This window comes from Lycium ferocissimum, chromosome 3, assembly GCF_029784015.1.
Source record: "Lycium ferocissimum isolate CSIRO_LF1 chromosome 3, AGI_CSIRO_Lferr_CH_V1, whole genome shotgun sequence".
Classification (NCBI taxonomy): Eukaryota; Viridiplantae; Streptophyta; class Magnoliopsida; order Solanales; family Solanaceae; genus Lycium; species Lycium ferocissimum.
Window position 1 is genome coordinate 3289580 of NC_081344.1, and position 20858 is coordinate 3310437.

The following is a 20858-nucleotide window of genomic DNA, read 5'->3' on the forward strand; positions in this document are numbered from 1 at the left end:
ACGTTTAATATGTATTTTATCTCTAGTGTTTGTACTTATTGTTTTCAAGCTTGTAATTTATCAATTCAACTCTTTCACATACTATAACCAAATTTGCTCTGTTTTCTGATTTATTTCTGCCCTTTCCATTTTCTTGATTAATTTCTCATGATTCTATAATCATTTGGCTTGGTTTTAATTATTAAAAAGTCGACTACATCAGTTTGATTTTTGTTTCAATAAAAAACCAACCCAAAAAGCAACTTCATGAAAAAATAAACAAAGTATTTAAAAAATTTATATCTAAATTAATATATTATGTATATATAATTATAAAAATTGTGTATATTAGTTTTATCTATTTGGATCGGTTTGTTTTCAATAAAATCAAATCAAACCAAATATTATTAAGTTTTTAAGAATTTAAAACCAAAATAATTCAACCCCAATTAATTATCGATTTGAGTCGATTTGCGATCTATCGATTTAATTTTAACCAAATTGTGAACACCCCTAGATTGCTGGCTCATGAAGGTCTCTGAGACACCCTTATAATTATTATTATTTTTTGATTAAGCAGCCTTATAAATTAATAACAAGTTCTCATTTTCTAATTAGAAGGGAAATAAAGAATTGAAGAGAAAAAAAAAAGAGAGGAGAAATAATAAGTATTTGGGAGAGACAGAGAGAGAGAGAGAGAGAGAGAGAGAGAGTCCTCTACCTCAATCCTCTCTCTTTTTTTCTCTCCATATAAAGTCAAGCACCTCTCTTTCAATGGGTACGTACTCATCAGTTAACGGTTGATTAACCGTTTTTTTGTTTTTTGTAGTGAAAATTTTGCAATCGGAAGATGTTTGGAAGGGCAACAAAGTATTATGAGATGTTAGGATTTGAGAAGAGTGCTTCTCAGGATGATCTCAAGAAGGCTTATCGTAAAGCTGCCATTCAATACCATCCTGATAAGGAAGGCAATGCTGAAAAGGTAATAATGATTGATGCGAGAAGAGAGGTGTTGGTTAGTGAAATACTGAATCAACTATGCATTCGGTTCTAAATTTTGCTTTCTTAGATTAAAATGACCTATAATGTAGCAATATCGTAAGTTATCCAGACTGTATGTCATGGCGTGCAGTGAGACCAATATTGGTTCTGTAATATAACGTTGTTTTTAGGTTTCGGGCACAGTGGCAGATCCAGGATTTTCATTCAGGGGGTTCCGAAAAAACAATAAAAGCTAAATATAAAAAATAATGTTGTCAATGGGAATCGAACCTAGAACGCTAGAAACAATCTTGAACACCCTGAACCGCTTGAGCTAACCTTTTGCATTTGTTCAGGGTGTTCAAAAGTTAATATATCTACATAAACACAGAAAATCTACCCTATATATACACTATAACTTTTTGCAGAGGGTGTTCGGGTGAACACCCTCGGGCCCCTTTAAATCCGCCCCTGTTCGGGCATCATACCTTTTAAGTTATTCAGACTGTATGCCGTGGTGTGAAACTGGGAACTGCATTTACTGCGGTGTTTGCTAGAGATTTGGTGTCATTTCATGTGAAATCTCAAGGAATTAGTCTCCTTCTTTTGGTTCTATTAGTTTTAACAGCTTGCCCCAGCTTATTAGGTTCTTATTGTCAGTCGATTTTAGTTGTGTTCATTGGTTCTTTAGAGCTTGCCCAAGCTTATGGGGTTTTGAGTAACCCCGAAAAGCGTGAGATATATGATCAGTATGGTGAGGATGCTCTAAAGGAAGGAACGGGTGGTGGAAGCAGCAGAGGTAGAAGACAAAGAAGAGGACAAGATGTTATCTACCCTCTCAAGGTTTCTTTGGAGGATCTTTACAATGGGACATCAAAGAAGCTTTCACTATCTCGCAATGTGTTGTGCTCAAAGTGAAGGGGTGAGTTTATAGCCTAGTTAGTTATATTCCAACTTCGTTTGTCATTTATTTATGTAGTGAGTGGAGTGAGTTTCAGGGCTTAGTGCCTTTTACTATCTTGCAATATGCGATGATCATGATTGTGCTATGTTGTGATTTCCAGTAAAGGGTCCACGTCAGGTGCTTCAATGAATTGTCCTGGCTGTCGAGGGGCTGGATTGAAAGTTTCTATCAGACAGCTTGGTCCATCCATGATCCAGTAGATGCTGTACCCTTGCAACGAGTGTAAGGATACTGGTGGAATCACCAATGACAAAGATAGGTGCCCACAGTGTAAGGGTGAGAAAGTTGTGGAAGTTCATGTGGAGAAAGGTATGCGGACTGGGCAGAAGGTAACATTCCCAGGCGAGGCAGATGAAGCGGTAAGATACATGTGGAAACATTTTTGAAATGATTTGCTTATAATGACTGAGACTTGACATGATTTGTGCTTTTGCAGCCAGAAACTATCACTGGAGACATAGTTTTTGTCTTGCAACAAAAGGAACATCGTAAGTTCAAGCGAGTGGGAGATGATCTTTTTGTTGAGCGCAGATTGACCGTGACTGAGGCCCTATGTGGTTTCCAGTTCATCTTGACTCACCTAGACAACAGACAGCTGCTCATTAAGTCCCAACCTGGTGAAATTATTAAGCCTGGTAGGCCCAGAGAACCCCTAACGACCTTTAAAAGATTTATGTTTCTGTTAAAGATTATGTTTCATCCTCTGGAGTCTCATCAGTTAATTCCCCTGGCCAATGCCAATCCTAGCATTTCTTTTTTCCTACGCCAATCCTAGCATTTCCTTCATATATTTGCCATTTATAGTAAGTAATATATATGAGTAGTAGTAATATTTTACCTGTTTGTATAGTTTTCTTCAAGCCTTCAAACAGACAGAAGATCATTCATCTCCTTCCGCTTTTATGATTTATGTAGATTACTAGATTCATATAGTCATGTGTATTTAAGCTCTCTCTCTCTTTGCGCATGCGCCGACGTGTGTGTGTGTGTGTGTGTGTGTGTGTGTGTTGAGAGAGGAGGAGAGAGAGAGGTGTGTTCTGTATGTCTCCTGCCCTTCTAATGGATAGTATATCTTTTAGGCTGTGATGCTGAAAATATCTTGTGAATACTGACCACAAACCTTTCTTTGGCTCTGCAGATCAGTTTAAAGTTATCAATGATGAAGGAATGCCGATGTAGGCCTTTCATGAGAGGTAAACTGTACATTCACCTCACTATTGATTTCCAAGTCATTAACACCACAACAATTCAAGAACCTGAGGACTTGCAAGTGTCTGAAATGGAACTGAATGAGTGTGAGGAGACTACTTTGCATGATGTGAACATTGAGGACGAGATGCGAAGGAAGCAAGCATACAACGAACATGGTGATATGCATGGTGGTGGTGCACAGAGATTCCAATGTGCTTAGCAGTAATTTGGTAGTGTTCTAGCATTTGCTATCTTATCGTAGGGGTAGATTACTAGTGAAGAATTTGGATATTTTTTTTATCCAAAATGACACTTGCAAGTGTGCTTAACGTTATTTTATTTAATAATCCTTTCAGGGTGTGTTTGGTACAAAGGAAAATGTTTTTCGTGAAAAATGTTTTCCGTGAAAATGTTTTCTTACTTATTTTCTAGTGTTTGGTAAGCAAGAAAAAAAAATACTATTTCAATAGCATTTATATGTAATCTAACAAAGAACAATGGGGATGGCATGGGGTGGGGGTTTGGAGGTGGCGGTGGTGGGATGGCCGAGGGGTGGGCGTTGGGGAGTTGGGTGGGTGTGGAGAAGACAATGAACTAGGAATGTACTTATGGAACTTTTTTTCCCTACTTTCATTAGGGAAGTCATTTTCCTCATTTTTGAGGAATTTGTTTTCCTAGAGAAAATGCTAAGTAAAATTTTTTGACCAACCAAATATGGAAAATTGGATAACATTTTCTGGAATTTTTTTCCTCCATAACAAACACACTCTTAATTCGAAGTCAAACTTAGAAAGTTGAAACTAATCTGAAGAGTTTGAAAATTTAGTTTATTGAATGAATTTCGCGAATAGTTTGGTTTCACTCCAAACATAACTTAAATGCTGTCGTATATAGTTCTAACAATTTCAAGAATTATAATTCACTTAATCCTCTAATGAAACATGGAAATAATATACTTCCCATAATTTTTTTCAGAATCTCTTCACAAATGGTTCTGAAGAAATAGAGTACAATTTTTTTGTTTGTCCGAAAAGATTTGACCTGCTTGTGTAAGGTATGGCGTCGGTCGTTTTTGCACCCCAAACACCCAAACTAACGCAAGCTCTTATTTTAAACTATTTACGAATTAGGGTCACTTATTTTCTATTAAGTACTTCAATTTTCACATTTCAAACTAGTAAAATACTTATGTACTACTTAATGACTAGGGGTGTTCATGGTCCGATTTAACTCTATTTTTTAGTAAAAATCAAACCAAAAAAAGTTGATTTGGGGGGCTGTAGAAATTCTGGAATGTAGGGGATTTGAAATGGACCTTACCTAATAGGGCCTTCGATTTGAGACTTGCGTCGTGGTTTTCGTTTGGGCTGTAGCCGAAGGCATTGGCCTTTCATTTTTTATTTTTTTTTTGTGCGGATTGGCCTTCAAAGGCACTGGTCTTTATTTTTGGCCCTCAAATTGTTGGTCTTTAATTTTTTTTCCTTCGCTTAGAAAAGTAGACGACAGTATCTTAGGTTGTGGGTTCGAACGCTCGACAAAAAAAAAAAAAAAAAATCGCAAGGCATAGCTTCGCGAAAATTTTGCCTTATACGGCATAATTAGTAAATTTAATAAGGCATAACTAAAACTTTACCTTGTAAGGCAAAATTTGCATATTTTGTGGAAATTCTGTCTTATAAGGCATAACTAAACTATGCTTGAAGGCAAAGTTTAGTTGAAAATTTAAGATTATGCCTTGTCCGGCCTAGGTACAAGAAATTATGCCCCAAGGGGCATGCGTATTTTTTTTTTTTTTTTTAATTTTTTCAGGTTTGAACGGGGGTTAAACCCTGCTTTAGGCGAAGGCCAAAACCTAAATACCTTCATTTTGATGGACAAAAATTAAAGACCACCCCAAAATAAGGGCATTGGCCTTTTTCCTTCCTTCTTTTGAATTTTTTGTTTTGGTAAACGGTGATTTTAATTTTTTATTCGGGACTTAGAAAAAGTGACGGAAATGTTAGGTTCTTAGTTGGCTTGCTCCCGACGAAAAAAAAAAATCGTAAGGCAAGGTTTCGCGAAAATTATGCCTTATAAGGGCACAATTAGCTTAATTAGTGCTTGGTTGTTTTCATTTCTAATTTCCTTGTTTGTTTAAACAAAAGTTGCTCAGTTTTGGTCGTGAGCGGAGGATTAGATTCTGTTTGGGCATGCGACCTTGAATTGTTACATATTCAGCTTTTGTTGTGAGTGGTAGCTTAGTTTCCGTTTGGGCGTGTAACCTTGAATTACTGTTGCATATTCAGCTTTTGCTACCACAATTTTCTTGATCTACTCAATCTAATCATTTTAGGCTCTTTCACCATTATTATTGCTCACCATATATATTCATTGCCCCCTTATCTAACTTCTGGCGAGGATATACAACCGACATTGCTCACACGTCACATGTGAATTGGTGGATTTCTCTTAATTGGTGTTCTCACGCATGCAACCATTTGTATGGTAAGAGATCATGATCCAATTAATCAGTACACGATCTAATATCATATTCATTTTTATCGAATTACCATAACTCTTTGCACCGGAATCAATTATATTTCCATTTTTACCAAAGGGAAACTTGACGCAACTATAAGGGTTGATATGGAGTGACCGGAAGATCACTGGTTCAAACCGTAAAAACAGCTTCTTGCAGACATGCAAGATAAGGCAGCATAGAGTAGACCAATGTGATCCAACCCCTACCTCGGACCCGGCACATAACAGGAGAAGCCGAGCTGCCCTTTCTTTATATTCTTCTTTAAGTTCCACGCGATTAAAGCATGCTTTATGAAATTCAACGAAAGTTGCCTATTTGGTCCAAACTAAGATTATACAGTAAACTACTCAAACTAACCAGTGGGTGAATTATCAGCAAAAAGAGGATGTCTGAGACAACCAGATAGATTATGGTAAAAATACAACCTTCCAATTTTAAAGGTACAAATATTTTCAGCAATCAACCACTTCTTAGCCTTAATTGCCAAAACTAAAATACTTTTGTCATCGGCGCAATTGCTGTTACTACCCACCAGCACGCAGCAGCCACAATTAGCTCAGCAACTTCTTAACTCTCGTTTTACTTTTCCCATTACACAGTTGGTACAACAAAACAAAGATTTTACATGAAAAATTATGAGGACTCCCTTGGGAGGCAATCCAACTAGACCAGCTGAATTCATCCTCCAAATCTCTTCAAAGATGAACGACTATGATCATCATCAACAACTTAACAGTTGATGTCAGCAGACAGTTCGACCATAACAGATCGATGCAATGTAAAGATTTTTGGACCATTTTTCCTGCAAAAAGAATGCAAGCAATATTAAAACTAGAAAAGGAAGGAACAAGAAGATTAACATGCATAACCATATGCAAATTGCACTCCACAAACTCCCGTGAATCAGAGCATCAATCATTATGAACAACGTCACCTTTTCTGGATGAGATGGAGGCACAACCAAAGACAGCATTTCATTAATAAATATTAGTTTATACAATTTTCAAGCTATGTTGCTCGGACTCTTGAAAATACTGCTGGGTGTGAATCGGATCCTCCAAAACCTATGCAATTTTTAAGGATCCGACATGGGTGTGGCAGCATTTTTGGAGGGTCCGAGCACCATAGCTTTCAAGAATTCAAATTCATTTAACTATTTATACTCTAAACTTTGATGTGATATTTTCAGTATCAAACAAACTTTTAAACCATTATTTTGATATTTCCTCTCATAATTGGTATATTCCAATAAAAAATTGATAAATATTCCACCTGTTAGATTTAAGGGAAAAGGCAACAGGAAACATTCAAGGTTACGTAAATGACTCGTCACCTTTACATGAGTACTTGGGAAGGCAGATGTCCGCAAAGTCTCTTGAGTCTCATCAATCATCTTACGTCTCGGTATGCTCAATATGAAAGCTGCTTGATCGGCGGTGGCAGCCATAGAAGTTATTCTATAACCACTTTCCCACCGTCGATGTATTCCTTCACTTGGGTAAAGGAAGTCGAGCTCAACAACCTACACAAGTCATCTGCTTTAAGCCACTAATTTTCAAGGAATGAAAGAAATAGCACTAAATTTGACAACTAAATGAAAACTACTTCACCTGTTCTGAGTAACCAGCATTTCGGGACATCACCACACCCCAGCGACTGCCAGCAGTGGTCATAGATGTTACATGGAAACCTTCTTTCCATTTTTTGTTTATCCATTTAAAAGGAAAAGATTCACTCACTTTGTAAGACTGTTGTGTATAAGGAGTTCCTGATCCAGCAAGCACAAAGAGAAATTAATAGATTGTTTATAGGACAATGAACAATAATAATAATAAGAAGATTGATTCGCAGCAAGCCCATTCCTAGTAAACAATCTGCAAGTATAATCTTATCAACAAAATACAGCTCACAAACCGAAAATACAAAAAGATGGGTTACTCATAATAAAACAGAAAAATAAAATCATCCATATATTGTAGCTTTAACACCATTTATATATTGTAGCTCTAACACCCTTTTATCATGAGATGCTTGCATGCATTCATCTCAGTCTAAGTAATAGCATGCCTTTTCTCTTATCTGTTGGCTTGGAAATCCCGTGGGAGTATTTCAAAAGAAGCAGCACACTAGGCCAACAACAAAGAGATAGTGTCAGCACACTAGGTGGTCAGAATAGGTAAATAATTCAACTGCAGTTGCCTTGACCAAACCAAAGAGTTCTGAGGCAGCCATGACTAAAATACTTATGCAGGCCATTAGCCTGTGGTCTTTTAACTTTTTTTTTTCATATTTTTCTAACCAAGAATCCCTATAGTTAGCTGGTCCAACCCCAGTTGTGTTCACAGGTACGAACCCAGCGGGAGAGGGGTGGGGGGACCCATCTCACCACCCTGATCCCACTTTAATACGATTGCACAGTATGTACCACATTCAATCTAATTATTATTTTTTTTTGAGTAAAAGGTAACTTATATGATGGTTTTGTTAAAGCAGACTCTTTCTCACTAATAAAGAAAATTTCCCACCAAAAATAGAAAGATGGAAACCATAAGGAGAAGTCCATCAGTTGATCCTTCTGTAAACACGTCAAATTATGAATCAATCAGATCATTTTCCTTTAATATCTAACCTTTGGACATAACGACCAAGGAACTTCCATTAGCTGCACCAGCTATTGAGCTGATGTAGTAGTTCTTTTCCCACTGTTCCATTATCCAATCCTGATAAGAATCAAAAACAGTCACACAATTGTTTTGAGTATAACCCATAAGCACGAAAAGAAAAGAGGCAAATATAATCACTGACAGGTGATTGAGATGATAACCTTATGGAGGAAGACAGCTGAAAGCTCGTAAACCTGGGAAGAGAAACCTGTTCCTGCATCCATTATTAAGGCCCACAGATTGGCTGCTGAGGCCACACAGCTTATGTAAAGACCGTCTTCATTTCCCTTGTCTACATGCTGCCTAAGCCTAGAGTCGGCAACATTATAATGGTACCTATAAAATCATCATAAATACTTTTCTATCAGCAACTCACTTTAATATAATCACATGCATTAAGAAGATACTAATTTAACATGAATATCCATGCTCCATGTAATAATACTCAATAGAAGTCCTCATGTACACCTACCAAATCAAACAGTTTATACAAGAATGTAACCTGTCTTGCCAGATTCTATAATATAATACATTGGAAGACAGAAGGTAAATAAATAAGAGGCAAAAATATTCAAGGTTTACCAAAAAGGTTGCATGCAAGGGTATTCACACTTTAGATTTCCCTCTCTCACCTTAAGGGACAAAATGGTGGTAAAAAAATTCAGAAGCATACCCAAAACATCCATACAAATGTAACATTAAATTTTTTAAATTTTTTCTAAAGTAAATTCTAATTCCTATTGACCTAAGCAAAAGGTATAACGTGTCCAAGCAAAAACAGAAAAAACACCTGAATTAAAGAGAGAATCAGTTACAGTTCAAACTTCAAGAGAAATAAATTAACCGCTAACAGAGATGCAGTAACTAATGCATGGGAATAAATCTCAAAGGTGAACTGGGCAAGATTATCCAAAAATGACCAACCCAAGAATCATAAAATCGAGAAGCATACTTTCTTATATGTTAAAGCGTCATACCTACTTGGATTCCTGCATTATATACTGTATATATGAGTAGTAAATCCAATTTGCATTAGTAAAACTAGGACTGTCCGAAAAATACGTAACCTCTCAAACCTATAGTATGTCCAATTGAGAAAGGACACAAGCCAAATTTATGAAACACGCCAAATAGGCATATCTGAGCTGCAATTTTATGGCAACTTAGATGCATAACTAGCTAGTACATTAAAAGATTTTATTTGGAGGTCTCTAGAGTTTGACGGGTACTTTTGATAAGATCCAAGACAAATTAAAAGACAAGCACTGAGGCGCCTCTTTAAGGAATTATAATAAAGGCCAGACATGTCAAAACTCATAATGACACTTTTCTTTATAGCAACTTACCTCTGCTTCATGGGACGTCGTGCATTATAAACAGAAATCCATTGCGTTGCAGGACTACCTAATCGTACTTTTTTCTTTGGTTGCTCATCTTCCTCTAAGTTTATTAGCAACCTCCCCCGCTTCTGCCCAACCTGATTAAACAAGACATAATAGCTGAGTGAGGAAACCAATATTGTCATGCAAACACGTACATGCATGAATATGGATAAGAACCTTCAGAGCGCCATCAATTCTGATTGGTCGTAGTGACGTGACTGGCTCAATAAGACTCTCAAAGAATGAGATAAGCTTGGCATAATTTGGCTCCTCATCAAATTTCATATTTGTCACAGCCTCAAGGAACTGCTTGAATGGCGCCGGACAAAAACAACACATCAACTCTGGAGAAGTGGCCATTTTCTTCTTACAGACAAGGAAACTCTTGTTGTCACCCTATCAACTCAAAACAACAATTACAAGAGAATGTAAAACTTCATAAGTCAAAATTAAGCCACTAGAAACAACTTCGAGAAGCACATTCCAACAAACCTGATAGCCTTGCCACGGTAACCTTCCCTTTATCAAAAATATTAATGTATATGCTAGTGACTCAAGGTCATCCCTTCTACTTCCAGTCCGACCCAAATGCGCATGCACACTTGCATATCTTATTGTGCCCCTGTCAAAGCAAATACATGAGTCCACATTCAAAAGGACTGTTGAATTAAATGCCCAAGATTATTTCAGTTATATGCCAAATAAACAAACCTGAATATATCTGGCCTCTGGTCATATTCAACATGCAGACCGGATGCTGCATCCTTCCATCTAGATGCTGCAACAACGAACGATACATCATGATCAGTACTCCAGATTAAATTAGAAAGAAAATGAAATGGACACTTCCAAGAAAAAAATAGAGTGATAAACAGAAAGGAAGATCAGAATAATCCATCTTACCCAAACCGAGATCAATAAGATACAGCTTCTTCTCATCAGGACTTCCCGGCAGACCAAGTAAGAAATTTTCTGGCTTCACATCTCCATGCACGAACCTTAAATGAGAACAAAAGTTTAGACGTGAAAATAAAATAGGTCACTATTACTAGATGACTCTTGAGTTTAGAGTGCTGAAAGTGAAATGATGAAATAACATATGTATTGCTGATTAGAGATAACAGTTACCCCTTTTGGTGCAGCTTTTCAAGAATCGATATTGCCTCCACCGCGATACATGCTACCATATTCGGCGACATCCTGTCGCAAGGTTAACAATCATCAACTAGAAAGACTTACAGAAAAGTTATATGTGGTACATTGTTCTTTCCTGAACTCCTAGGTATGTGCAGGAAAAATCAACGTAAATAGAAAAAGTTGGCAACTTACGACTGGCCTAAAGAATTCCACACATCCCACAAGCTGGGTCCAAGTATGTCCATGACCTGAAAATAATTTCCAGGAAATATCAGTAACACAAAAGTGATAGAACAAGAAATTCTTATAAAAAATGATGAAAACCAAAAGTTACCAAGATGTAAAAGTCTCCCTGACGACCCTTATAGTGAACCCCTGGGATTCCGTAGCATGCATTTAGGGTGCTGTCGAGAAAAAAAGTTCAAAATTGGATAATAAGTAAGAGATCTGAAGACTGAAAAATACAAAGAAATCAGAGATTCTGAAATAAGGATTCACGCTTACTTGTACACCTGCCACTCATAAGGAGGGCCATAGTTGCAACCCTTACTATTTCGATGCTCAAACTTTAATGCAACCTAGTGATAATCATTATCGCTGTATTATAATCCAAATAATATCAGAAAGGCTCGTAAAGATCCACTATATCATAGGAAGTACCTCAATAGCATCTGGTCCGGTTCTCTCACTTCCTCCACTTGTTCTTCGACCAACATATACTTGCCCAAATCCACCCTTACCTAACTTCCTTTCCGTTTTATATACAGGAGAATTACCCACTTGCACCTGCATCCAGATAAACAGACATTCTTTTAAGAACTCTATTTACGATAAGAGTGGATATGCGATGTTTCAGAAATTTAGCCTACACATTATCATTAATGATGTCAAGGTATTTCCAAAGCAGCTGCTGGAACTTTAAATGCAAGAGTAGCTGTTTGTCAATTCAGATCATCCGTAACTTCATTAAGGGTGTGTTATGTTAGGAAAACATTTTCCACTTTTCCCATGTTTGGTTGGTCAAAATGTTTTGGAAAATATTGTTTCTAGGAATACAAGTTCCTTAAAAATGAGAAAAACGGCTTCCCTAATGGAAGAAAACAAGTTCCATAAGTTACTTCCAAGTTCATTGTCTCCTCCCCACCCACCCAACACCCCCACCCCATCCGAACCCCTACTCCCCACCCCATCCCACCTCCATTATGTTTTGTTAGATTATATATAAATGTTCTTGGTATGATATTTTTTTGCTTACGTACCAAAGACTAGAAAAATAAGTAAGAAGCCCACTTGTTTTCCAAGAAAACATTTTCCTTCATACCAAACACACCTCAAGTTGTTTGTAAATTCACGTCATTGATAACTACATTAATACAGTTAAGAGCATAAAAGGAAGATACCCTATCAGGTACAGGAGTCGTGCTTGCTTCTTCTTCAACTGCCATTACTTTGTCTGCACTTCCACCACCATCCATTGCGATCTTTTTATCTGCAGCACCGTCAATTCTATTAAAAGCTGGCTCGGCAACCCCAACGGGAGCAGCTTGAGGAAGCACCTCACACGGTGGCTCTGGGTCCAAATCTATCAACCTAATCCCTCTACCCCTACCAGCACCACTTGGCCTCCCACGTGTCGTCCCTGAAGGTCCTTTTCCTATAGCCGCCGTTGCATTACCACCCCTTCCTCTTCCACCACCACCACCTCTTCTCCTGGTTCTGTTCTGAGTAGGCGGCAAGACCAAGTTTTCCTCTTGGCCAACAACAGGTTGAGGGGCAGGCTGGAGATCACCAAGCCGTTTTGATCTCCTTGCTCCACTACGCAATTCTGGCATCGTCACCCATGCAAATCACGATCAACTCGGTTCACCCACCTTGCCTTGAAAATCTGGAGGTAAACACATCAGAAGAGCCAAAGACAGGCGGAAACAAAGTAACTATGAATGCAAGAAATCCAGTATTAATAAACAAAAATACACAGCACTCAATACTTTAAAGGCAACAGCATCTAAGAAAAATCATAGTTTCCATGTATCAAACATGATCCTACATTATTCATTCCCAAAAGTTCTGAAGTGAAGTTCTAAACTTTTTACCCTAAAAGTCTAGACTACATAACATAAGAAGGTTTCATCTTCCTTACATACTAAAAAAGGACCAGATATGCAGATAAGGATATCTTCACTAACAACAACAACAACATTCCCAGTAAAATCCCACAAAGTGGGGTCTGGGGAGGGTAAAGTGTACGCAGACCTTACCCCTACCTTGGGAGGTAGAGAAACTGTTCGGGTAGACCCTCGGCACAAGAACAAGCAATTTAAGGCAGTATATATAAAAAATCCATGGCAAAATACTATGGAAAGCATGATAAAGCTGACTATAAGAACATCTTTACTACTAAAAAGGAATTCAGAAACACCCACATACAAGTGTGAAATCTTCAAAAAACTTTCCTTTATTTCCATACAACCAAGTGACACTGAAAGTATATACAACAAAAAATTAACAATTCTAAACTTCAACAGATAAATCCACATCCTAAAGGGCTCAATTCCAACATCAAAAATTAAAGCTTTAAACTTTGTAATCAAGAAAGCAAAACATCATCAGTAGAATTAATTAAAACAAAATCAAACCAATCAAACAAAATGAAATTATAATCCAAAAAAATAACCCCCAAATGGATCTTCTTCATCTCAACACATATAACTCAACCGATCATCAAACAAACAACAAAACCTAACCATTCTTGGCACATTTCACATAACCCAATAAAGAAAAAGAAAAACCAAGAACATCATATAAAACATCAAAAAACAAATCTTTACCTCAAAAACAGCAAAACCCAAAACGATCGATGGAAAATCAACACATTTGAATCAAGAAAATCGGTTTCAAAATCGATTAATCTTAGATCAAAGAACCCCACATGGTTAGTTCAAAGAAAAATGAACAGAAAAAAAAAAAAAAAAAAAATCTTATCAGGAAAAAAAAAAAAGTTTGGTTTTTAGAGTATATGGTGATAAGGAATGAGCTTGAATGAAGGATGAAGTAACGTTACATTCGGTGAGGGAAAAAAAATGAGTTTTTGGGACAAAAAAAATGGATTGAATGAATGGAAATGAAATGAAATGGAAATAATAATAATGAGTGGGGGTGACTCTTGTGTGTGTGTGTGCTGTATGTTATGTATGTATGTATATCCTTTGTATTACTAACTTACTAATACTACTTTGGTAACTGTGCTACTACTGTATTTGATTAGTGTGTGTTTAGTGTGTATTGTCATGTTTTTAATCAAAACCTAATGTACTTATCTCGTGTCTCCTTTTTTTTTAATTAGAGGTTGTTTGGTATGCGAGATAAAGTGGGATATGACAGGGTTAAGTTTGAAATCAATGTTATACTTTCTCCGATCTAAAATAATTGAGGTTTTAGATTTAGGTATATGGATTTGAAACTATAACAAGCATTAAATTTGTTCATTGAAATTAAGAATGTGTCAAGGGTAAATTTGGAAAAATAATAAAATACCTTCTTGATAGACAAAGAGCCCGTTTGGATTAGCTAAAAAAAGTGGCTTTTAAGCATAAGTGCTTAAAATACTTTTTAAGTGCTGAAAGTTATTTTATAAATAAACAGTTACGTGTTTGATTAAAAATGCATAAAGGTTTTTAAAACTAAGGGTAGTATTGAAATTAACAGAAAATATAAGGGATAAAAGGGTAAAGTTGTTGGTCAAACCAAAATGACTTTTAAGCCAAAAAAAAAATAAGTTGGGTTGAGCAACTTCATGGTTTTGGCTTATTTTAAGCACTTTTTTAACTATTTAACTTATTTTCTATTTTTGCCAAAGACCCAAATAAGTTTAAAATGGCTTATAAGCTGGTTTGACCAACTTATAAGCCAATCCAAACGGGCTCAAAAACCTCAATTATTTTTTACCAACTTTTAGATGTTAAATTCTCAATTATTTTGAATCGGAGTGATTACTTTGTTTGTTGAAGATATAAATTTATATTGGAATAAATTAATCCCAAACCTAGTTCTGATATTCCACATTATCCCACTAAATTTGGGATTATTTTATCCCACCTCCGAGATGGAATAACGTCCAGGACTATAATCCCGAGATAACTTAATTCGTGTACCAAAAGACCCTTATTGTAATATATACTACCTCTGTTCACTTCTATTGTCACGTCGCTTCTCCAGGATCAATTTGACTAATTTTGAAAGTTAAATTGAATTAGATAATTCAATATTGTAAAATTAAATTTAGATGTTCGAAACTATACGAAAAATACTGTAAGCTGCAATTCTTTTTCATATTAATATGATGAAAAAAAAATCTTAAAATATTGGTCAAAGTTCATGTAGTTTGACTCTTGATAAGCCAAACGTGATAAGTAAAAGTGCTTGGAGGGAGTAGTATTGGAAGTTATCCAACTAATTCAAATTGCAACAAATAGGTCCACGTAGTACAGGTTGTGTCTCACTCTGTCCATCAAAATTTGAACATATGAGAAGAAATCATCGATAAAAATCTATCTGTACCGGGCGTTTTCACCAAGCCAATGAATGTAACACACTTGTATATACACTTTTAAACACTTGGGGAGTCGTTTGGTAGTTGATTAGGAGCTAACTTATTCATGTATTAAATCATGCGTAAGTAATCGCACGATTGGTAACATTCTTTTGTTGTATACTAGAATTTTTCACACGTGTTTGGTTCGTAATTTAGAAACCCACATAACTAATGTATTTGTTATAATGAATATATGCATTATGTTATGCAATATAGAAGATGGAATAGCTAATATATGAATAACTAAAACCTACATAAATTTTTTCATAACTAATCCTTGTATTACTAATACCCGCATAACTCTAACCAGCTGACCCCTGATTACTGTACTCAAATGTATTTGTCATCTATCTCATTTTTTATTTTATTTTTGGTTTGATTATGTATTCAAAACGTATCCTATTAATCTACTTTCACACCAAAAATGTTGTACCAAAAAGTTTTATTATTTTTACCAGCCCATATATTGATAACACTATCCATCAAGACTTGCACATATGCGGTTTTCTGGATTATCTAGTGTTCAAAACTTATCCTACTAATCAACGTTCACAACAAAAACACTGTACCAACGTTCACAACACTATCCATCAAGACTTGCACATATGCGGTTTTCTGGATTATCTAGTGTTCAAAACTTATCCTACTAATCAACGTTCACAACAAAAACACTGTACCAAAAAGTTTTTTTATCAGCACCAGATGTATCGGTAACACTGTCCATCAAGACTTGAACGTGTGAGATTTTTTGAATTATCTAGTATTCAAAACTTATCCTAGTAATCTACATTCACATAAAAAAATGTTGTACCAAAAGTTTTTATTTTTTATTAGCACCACAAGTATCGATAACATTGTCCATCAAGACTCAAATATGAAATTCTTTGGATTACCTAGTATTCGAAACTTAGCCTACTAATTTACATTCACACAAAAATTGTTGTATCAAAATTCAAAAAGTTTATTTTTTACAGGTATCAATGACATTGTCCATCAAGACGTGAACATATGGGGTTTTTTGAATTATCCGGTGTTCAAAACTTACCCTGCTATTTTACATTTACACTAAGAATAATGTTATACCAAAAAAATTTATTTTTTATCAGCACATGTATCTATAACACTATCCATCAAAACTTGAACACTAGAGATTTTTTTGATTATCTAGTATTCAAAACTTATCCTACTAATCCACATTCACACCCAAAAAATGTTGTACCAAAACCTTCTATTTTTATTTGCACTGGTATCGATCTCACTATCTTTCGAATTTGAACGTATGAAATTTTTTGGATTATCTAGTATTCAAAATTTATCCTAATAATCTACATTTACACCAAAAACTTTGTACTAATTTTTTTTTTTCATCAGCACAGGATCGGTAACATTGTCGATCAAGACTTAAACATATAGGATTTTTTGGATGCTAGTATGCTGAACTTACCAACACACCAAAATTTGTTGATAACACTGTTCATCAAGACTTGCACATATGGGAAGAATCACTTGATGATTTTGCCTTCGCTATAATTTGAACTTTAAATCTCACGATTCTCATCCTACTTCATTAAGTGCTAAGCCACACTCCCGAATGCTCATACTAAAAAAATTTCTATCTCACAAGAGTAGTATATTATTTTAAACTTGAAATGCATACAGACCCACATAAAAATGTTATTCAAAGTTTTTAGTTCTTACATAATATCATAAAAGAATTTTAAGTGTACTGATACTCAAACACTTTTTGTTTGGCCAAACTTCTAAATACATTTTTGAAAATCCAAAGTATATTTGACTAATCACTTTAAAAAATAGTATTGTCATGTTAGAGCAACAATTTGTGCCTGGCTAAGATTCAAAAGTGTTTTGAGAAAATTTACTTTTTTCATCTTCTGAAAAATTACTTCTACTGTTACTCAAATATTACTTCTTTCTTTTTTCTTTTTTTAAAAAAATTTGCTCAAACAACCAAACTCACTAAAATAATCTAAAATAAATATTAAAAAAACACTTTTGGCTTTCCACAATTTGACCAAACAGCCTACTAACATTTCATAATTGCCTTTGTCAGGTACACACGTAATATACATACTTAATATATTGGTGTGAATTTGTTTTTGCATAGTTTTGTGTAGATTGCATGCATAGTTCCTCAAAGTATATCTAAAGCAGCAACGATAAATATTAAGTGGCTCATGTTAAGGTGTGATATTTTTATCGAACTCACCACTCCACAGTAGTTGCACAACATTACACAACTCAGTCTATTCGCGCACACATACGTTTGAGGACGAATTTACAGGAACAAAGAACACACAATTTACAAGATGAATCCCAACCTTTTATTATCTCTCAGATATATACAAAGGGATCTCGAATTTGGAAAGCTTACAACTAAATAATGTCTAACACAATTTCTATCTACAAAATAGGGTCTGGCGGTCTGCCAGTAAAGTTACAAGGGGGAAGGGGCGTGGCTGGTGCATGCCGGCTGCATAAATCAATGTTACATTTGATGAGAAAAAATTGAATTTTGAAAAGAAGGGAGAAGGTAGTTTGGTCTTTAGCGTATATGGTGATAAGGAATAAGGTTGGATGAAGGATGAAGTAATGTTACATTCGGTGAGAAAAATTGGATTGAATGAATGAAATGAAATGAAAATAATAATAAGCGGGGGGACTTTGTATGTTCTGTATCCCCTTTGGGGCGGAGTCAAACCTCTCTATATAAACGGTTCACTGTCCAAATTTTTGATTGTTATTTGTCCAACCCTATATTTATATTAAATAATATTTGTCAAATGTGTGCTTACAAATTATTAATTAAAAACTAAGTAACTTTGTATAATGAAGAAAAATCTTTTAATGATGAAAATTATATATTCATATGATATTTTTTTGTCATAAATAGTGTATTAAATGATCAAATATTTGGTCAAAATCTCTACACTTATTATTGGTATTCATAGATATTCTATTTTTATAAAGATGGTTAATTATTATACTACCTAAAAATAAAGATAGTTGTATATACACTATATAAAAAAGATTGATATTTAAATAATATTTTTTGTTATAGGCAAAAAGATGCTTAAAATCTAATTTTTATTTTTAATTGTTATAGAGAGATCGACTTCACTACTAAAAGTTTAATTATTTGATTATGTGTATAGTGTGAAGAAAACCTTTTTTTTTTTTTTTTTTAATGATGAAAATTATATATTCATATGATATTTTTTTGTCATCAAGAAACAAAAAATAGAAGTACATGAACATAACCTACTGATCAAATATTTAAGTCAAAATCATTACACTTATTATTGGTATTCAGTTAGATCGGTTCTATTTTTATAAAGATGGTTAATTATTATACTTGCCAAGGTAAAAATAAAGATGCGAATGAACACATTCTGCAATTAGATGCTTGAAGTTGGTCAATCTCTCTGCCGATTGATTCAGGAATGAACTTCAGGACCAAGTCTTTCAAAACATGATTGTGCCTGGTTAACCATGATCTCACACATCTTGCGACGTGAATCTGGCTTGACTGTGCGTAGCAGAAGTAAAATATAACATTCAAAGGCATCAGTTGTCTTAACATCAACATGAGCCTCAATCAATGATTGCCATTTCTTTACAAGTGACCTCAACTTATCTGTGGTGAAGTCCATACCATAAAAGTTTGTCAGGACATTTCTTCCTTGAACATCTTCAGCTCTCAGACGAATCTTCCTGAAGGAGTGGTCTTCGTCATTCTGAAGATCAGCCAATGACACTTCGAACACACGATGCTTCACTACTAAAATGCTGTACGGGTAACAAGGGTCTTGCCAATTGCGGACACCAAATTGATGGATTATGACATATATGGATAGTGTGTATTCGCTTGTTCTTACCAACGGCCATTGATTTTGTTTTTACTGTAATCTAATGTACTTATCTCGTGTCTTTTTTTTTTTTTTTTTTTTTTTTTAATTATTACTACTATCATTTTATACTATTTTACCATTATGTATTTGTTCTCTATCTCCTCTTTTTTTATGTGGTTTGATTATGTAACCAAAACTTATCCTACTAATCTACATTGACACCAAAAATCTTATACCAAAATGTTTTATTGTTTATCAGCACAAGTATCAATAATATTATCCATCACTACTTGAATATATGAATTTATTTTTTATCAGCACATGTATTGCACTGTCCATCAAGACTTGGGATACATAAAATTTTTGGATTTTCTAGTATTCAAAACTTATTCTACTAATCTACATTCACACAAAAAATGTTGGTATCAAAATTTTCTATTTTTTATCAGCACGCGTATTAGCAACACTGTCCAACCAGACTTGAACATATGGTATTTTTTAGATTATATAGTATTCAAAACTTATCCTACTAATCTACATTCACACAAAAAAAGCTTTACCAAAAAGTTTTATTTTTTATCACCACAGATATCGGTAACACTGTCAATCAAGACTTGAACATATGAGGTTTTTGGATTATGTAGTATTCAAAACTTATCCTACTAATCACATTCACAACAAAATATTGTGCCAAATTTCTGTTTTATCAGCACATGTATCGGTAACACTTTCCATCAAGACTTGAACATATGAGATTTTTTGGATTATCTAGTGTTCAAAACTCATTCTACTAATCTACACTCAGACAAAAAATATTTTACTAAGTTTTTAAATTTTTTTATTAACAGAGGTATCGCACTGTCCATCAAAACTTGGACATATGGAATTTTTTGAAATATCTAGCATTCAAAACTTATCCTATTAACCTACATTCACACAAAAAAGTTGGTACTAAGAAGTTTTATTTTTTTATCAGCACATGTATTGATAATACTATCCATCAAGACTCGGACATATGAGTTTTTTTCTAGTATTCAAAACTTATTCTACTAATCTACGTCCATACCAAAAAGGTTGTATCAAATAGTTTTATCAACACATGTATCAGTGACACTGTCCACAAGACTTGATATGATATTTTTTGGATTATGTTGTATTCAAAACATATCCTGCTAATCCAAACTCACACCAAAAAAGATTATACCAAAAAGTTTTATTTTTTTCATGGCCCAATTATTATTACAACGTTCTCTACCATAGCTATCGTTAACATTGTCCATCAAGACTTGAATATATGAGGTTTTTTGAATTAGTCTATGTGAATAACTTGTCCTACTAATCCACATTCACACGAAAAACGTTCTACCCAAAAAAAAAAAAAATGTCAGCAAAACTTGAAATATGATTTTTTTTTTTTTTTGGATTGTGCAGAATTTATCCTACTAATCCACACGCACACTAAAAATGTTGTACCAGAAAGTTTTATTTTTTGTCAGCACAAGTATCGCACTGTCCATCAAGACTTGAATTTATGATTTTTTTAAAATTATCTAGGGTTCAAAACTTATCCTACTAATCTA

General features: G+C 34.8%; 1 protein-coding gene and 2 pseudogenes across 1 annotated transcript; 1 reads left to right on the forward strand and 2 right to left on the reverse strand.

The window, feature by feature from the left end:
• The first annotated feature begins 612 nt into the window (after positions 1-612).
• On the forward strand, positions 613-3519 carry LOC132050837 (dnaJ protein homolog; annotated as a pseudogene).
• Positions 3520-6004: 2485 nt separating this feature from the next.
• On the reverse strand, positions 6005-13985 carry LOC132049292 (casein kinase 1-like protein HD16). Its single transcript, XM_059440042.1, has 17 exons — positions 13647-13985; positions 12219-12703; positions 11479-11604; positions 11323-11396; positions 11153-11222; positions 11011-11066; positions 10810-10881; positions 10585-10679; positions 10393-10459; positions 10174-10303; positions 9859-10077; positions 9646-9776; positions 8461-8635; positions 8266-8356; positions 7247-7404; positions 6970-7158; positions 6005-6438 (listed from the first exon to the last, which is right to left on the reverse strand). The coding sequence occupies exons 2-17, from the start codon at positions 12648-12650 to the stop codon at positions 6379-6381; spliced, it is 2145 nt and encodes a 714-aa protein (XP_059296025.1). The 5' UTR covers positions 12651-12703; positions 13647-13985; the 3' UTR covers positions 6005-6378.
• A 4741-nt stretch (positions 13986-18726) lies between these two features.
• Positions 18727-19315, reverse strand: LOC132050761 (small ribosomal subunit protein eS1-like; annotated as a pseudogene).
• Between the last annotated feature and the right edge of the window lie 1543 nt (positions 19316-20858).

What these genes read in the sequence shown, in the direction of transcription:
- LOC132049292 (XM_059440042.1), bottom strand. Translation starts at nt 12,650, where the DNA reads ATGCCAGAATTGCGTAGTGGAGCAAGGAGATCAAAACGGCTTGGTGAT. An exon ending in CGACTCCTGTACCTGATAGG is followed by an intron (nt 11,605 to 12,218) that starts GTATCTTCCTTT and finishes ATCTGGATGCAG; the next exon opens with GTGCAAGTGGGTAATTCTCC. An exon ending in TATGAGTGGCAGGTGTACAA is followed by an intron (nt 11,223 to 11,322) that starts GTAAGCGTGAAT and finishes TTTTCTCGACAG; the next exon opens with CACCCTAAATGCATGCTACG.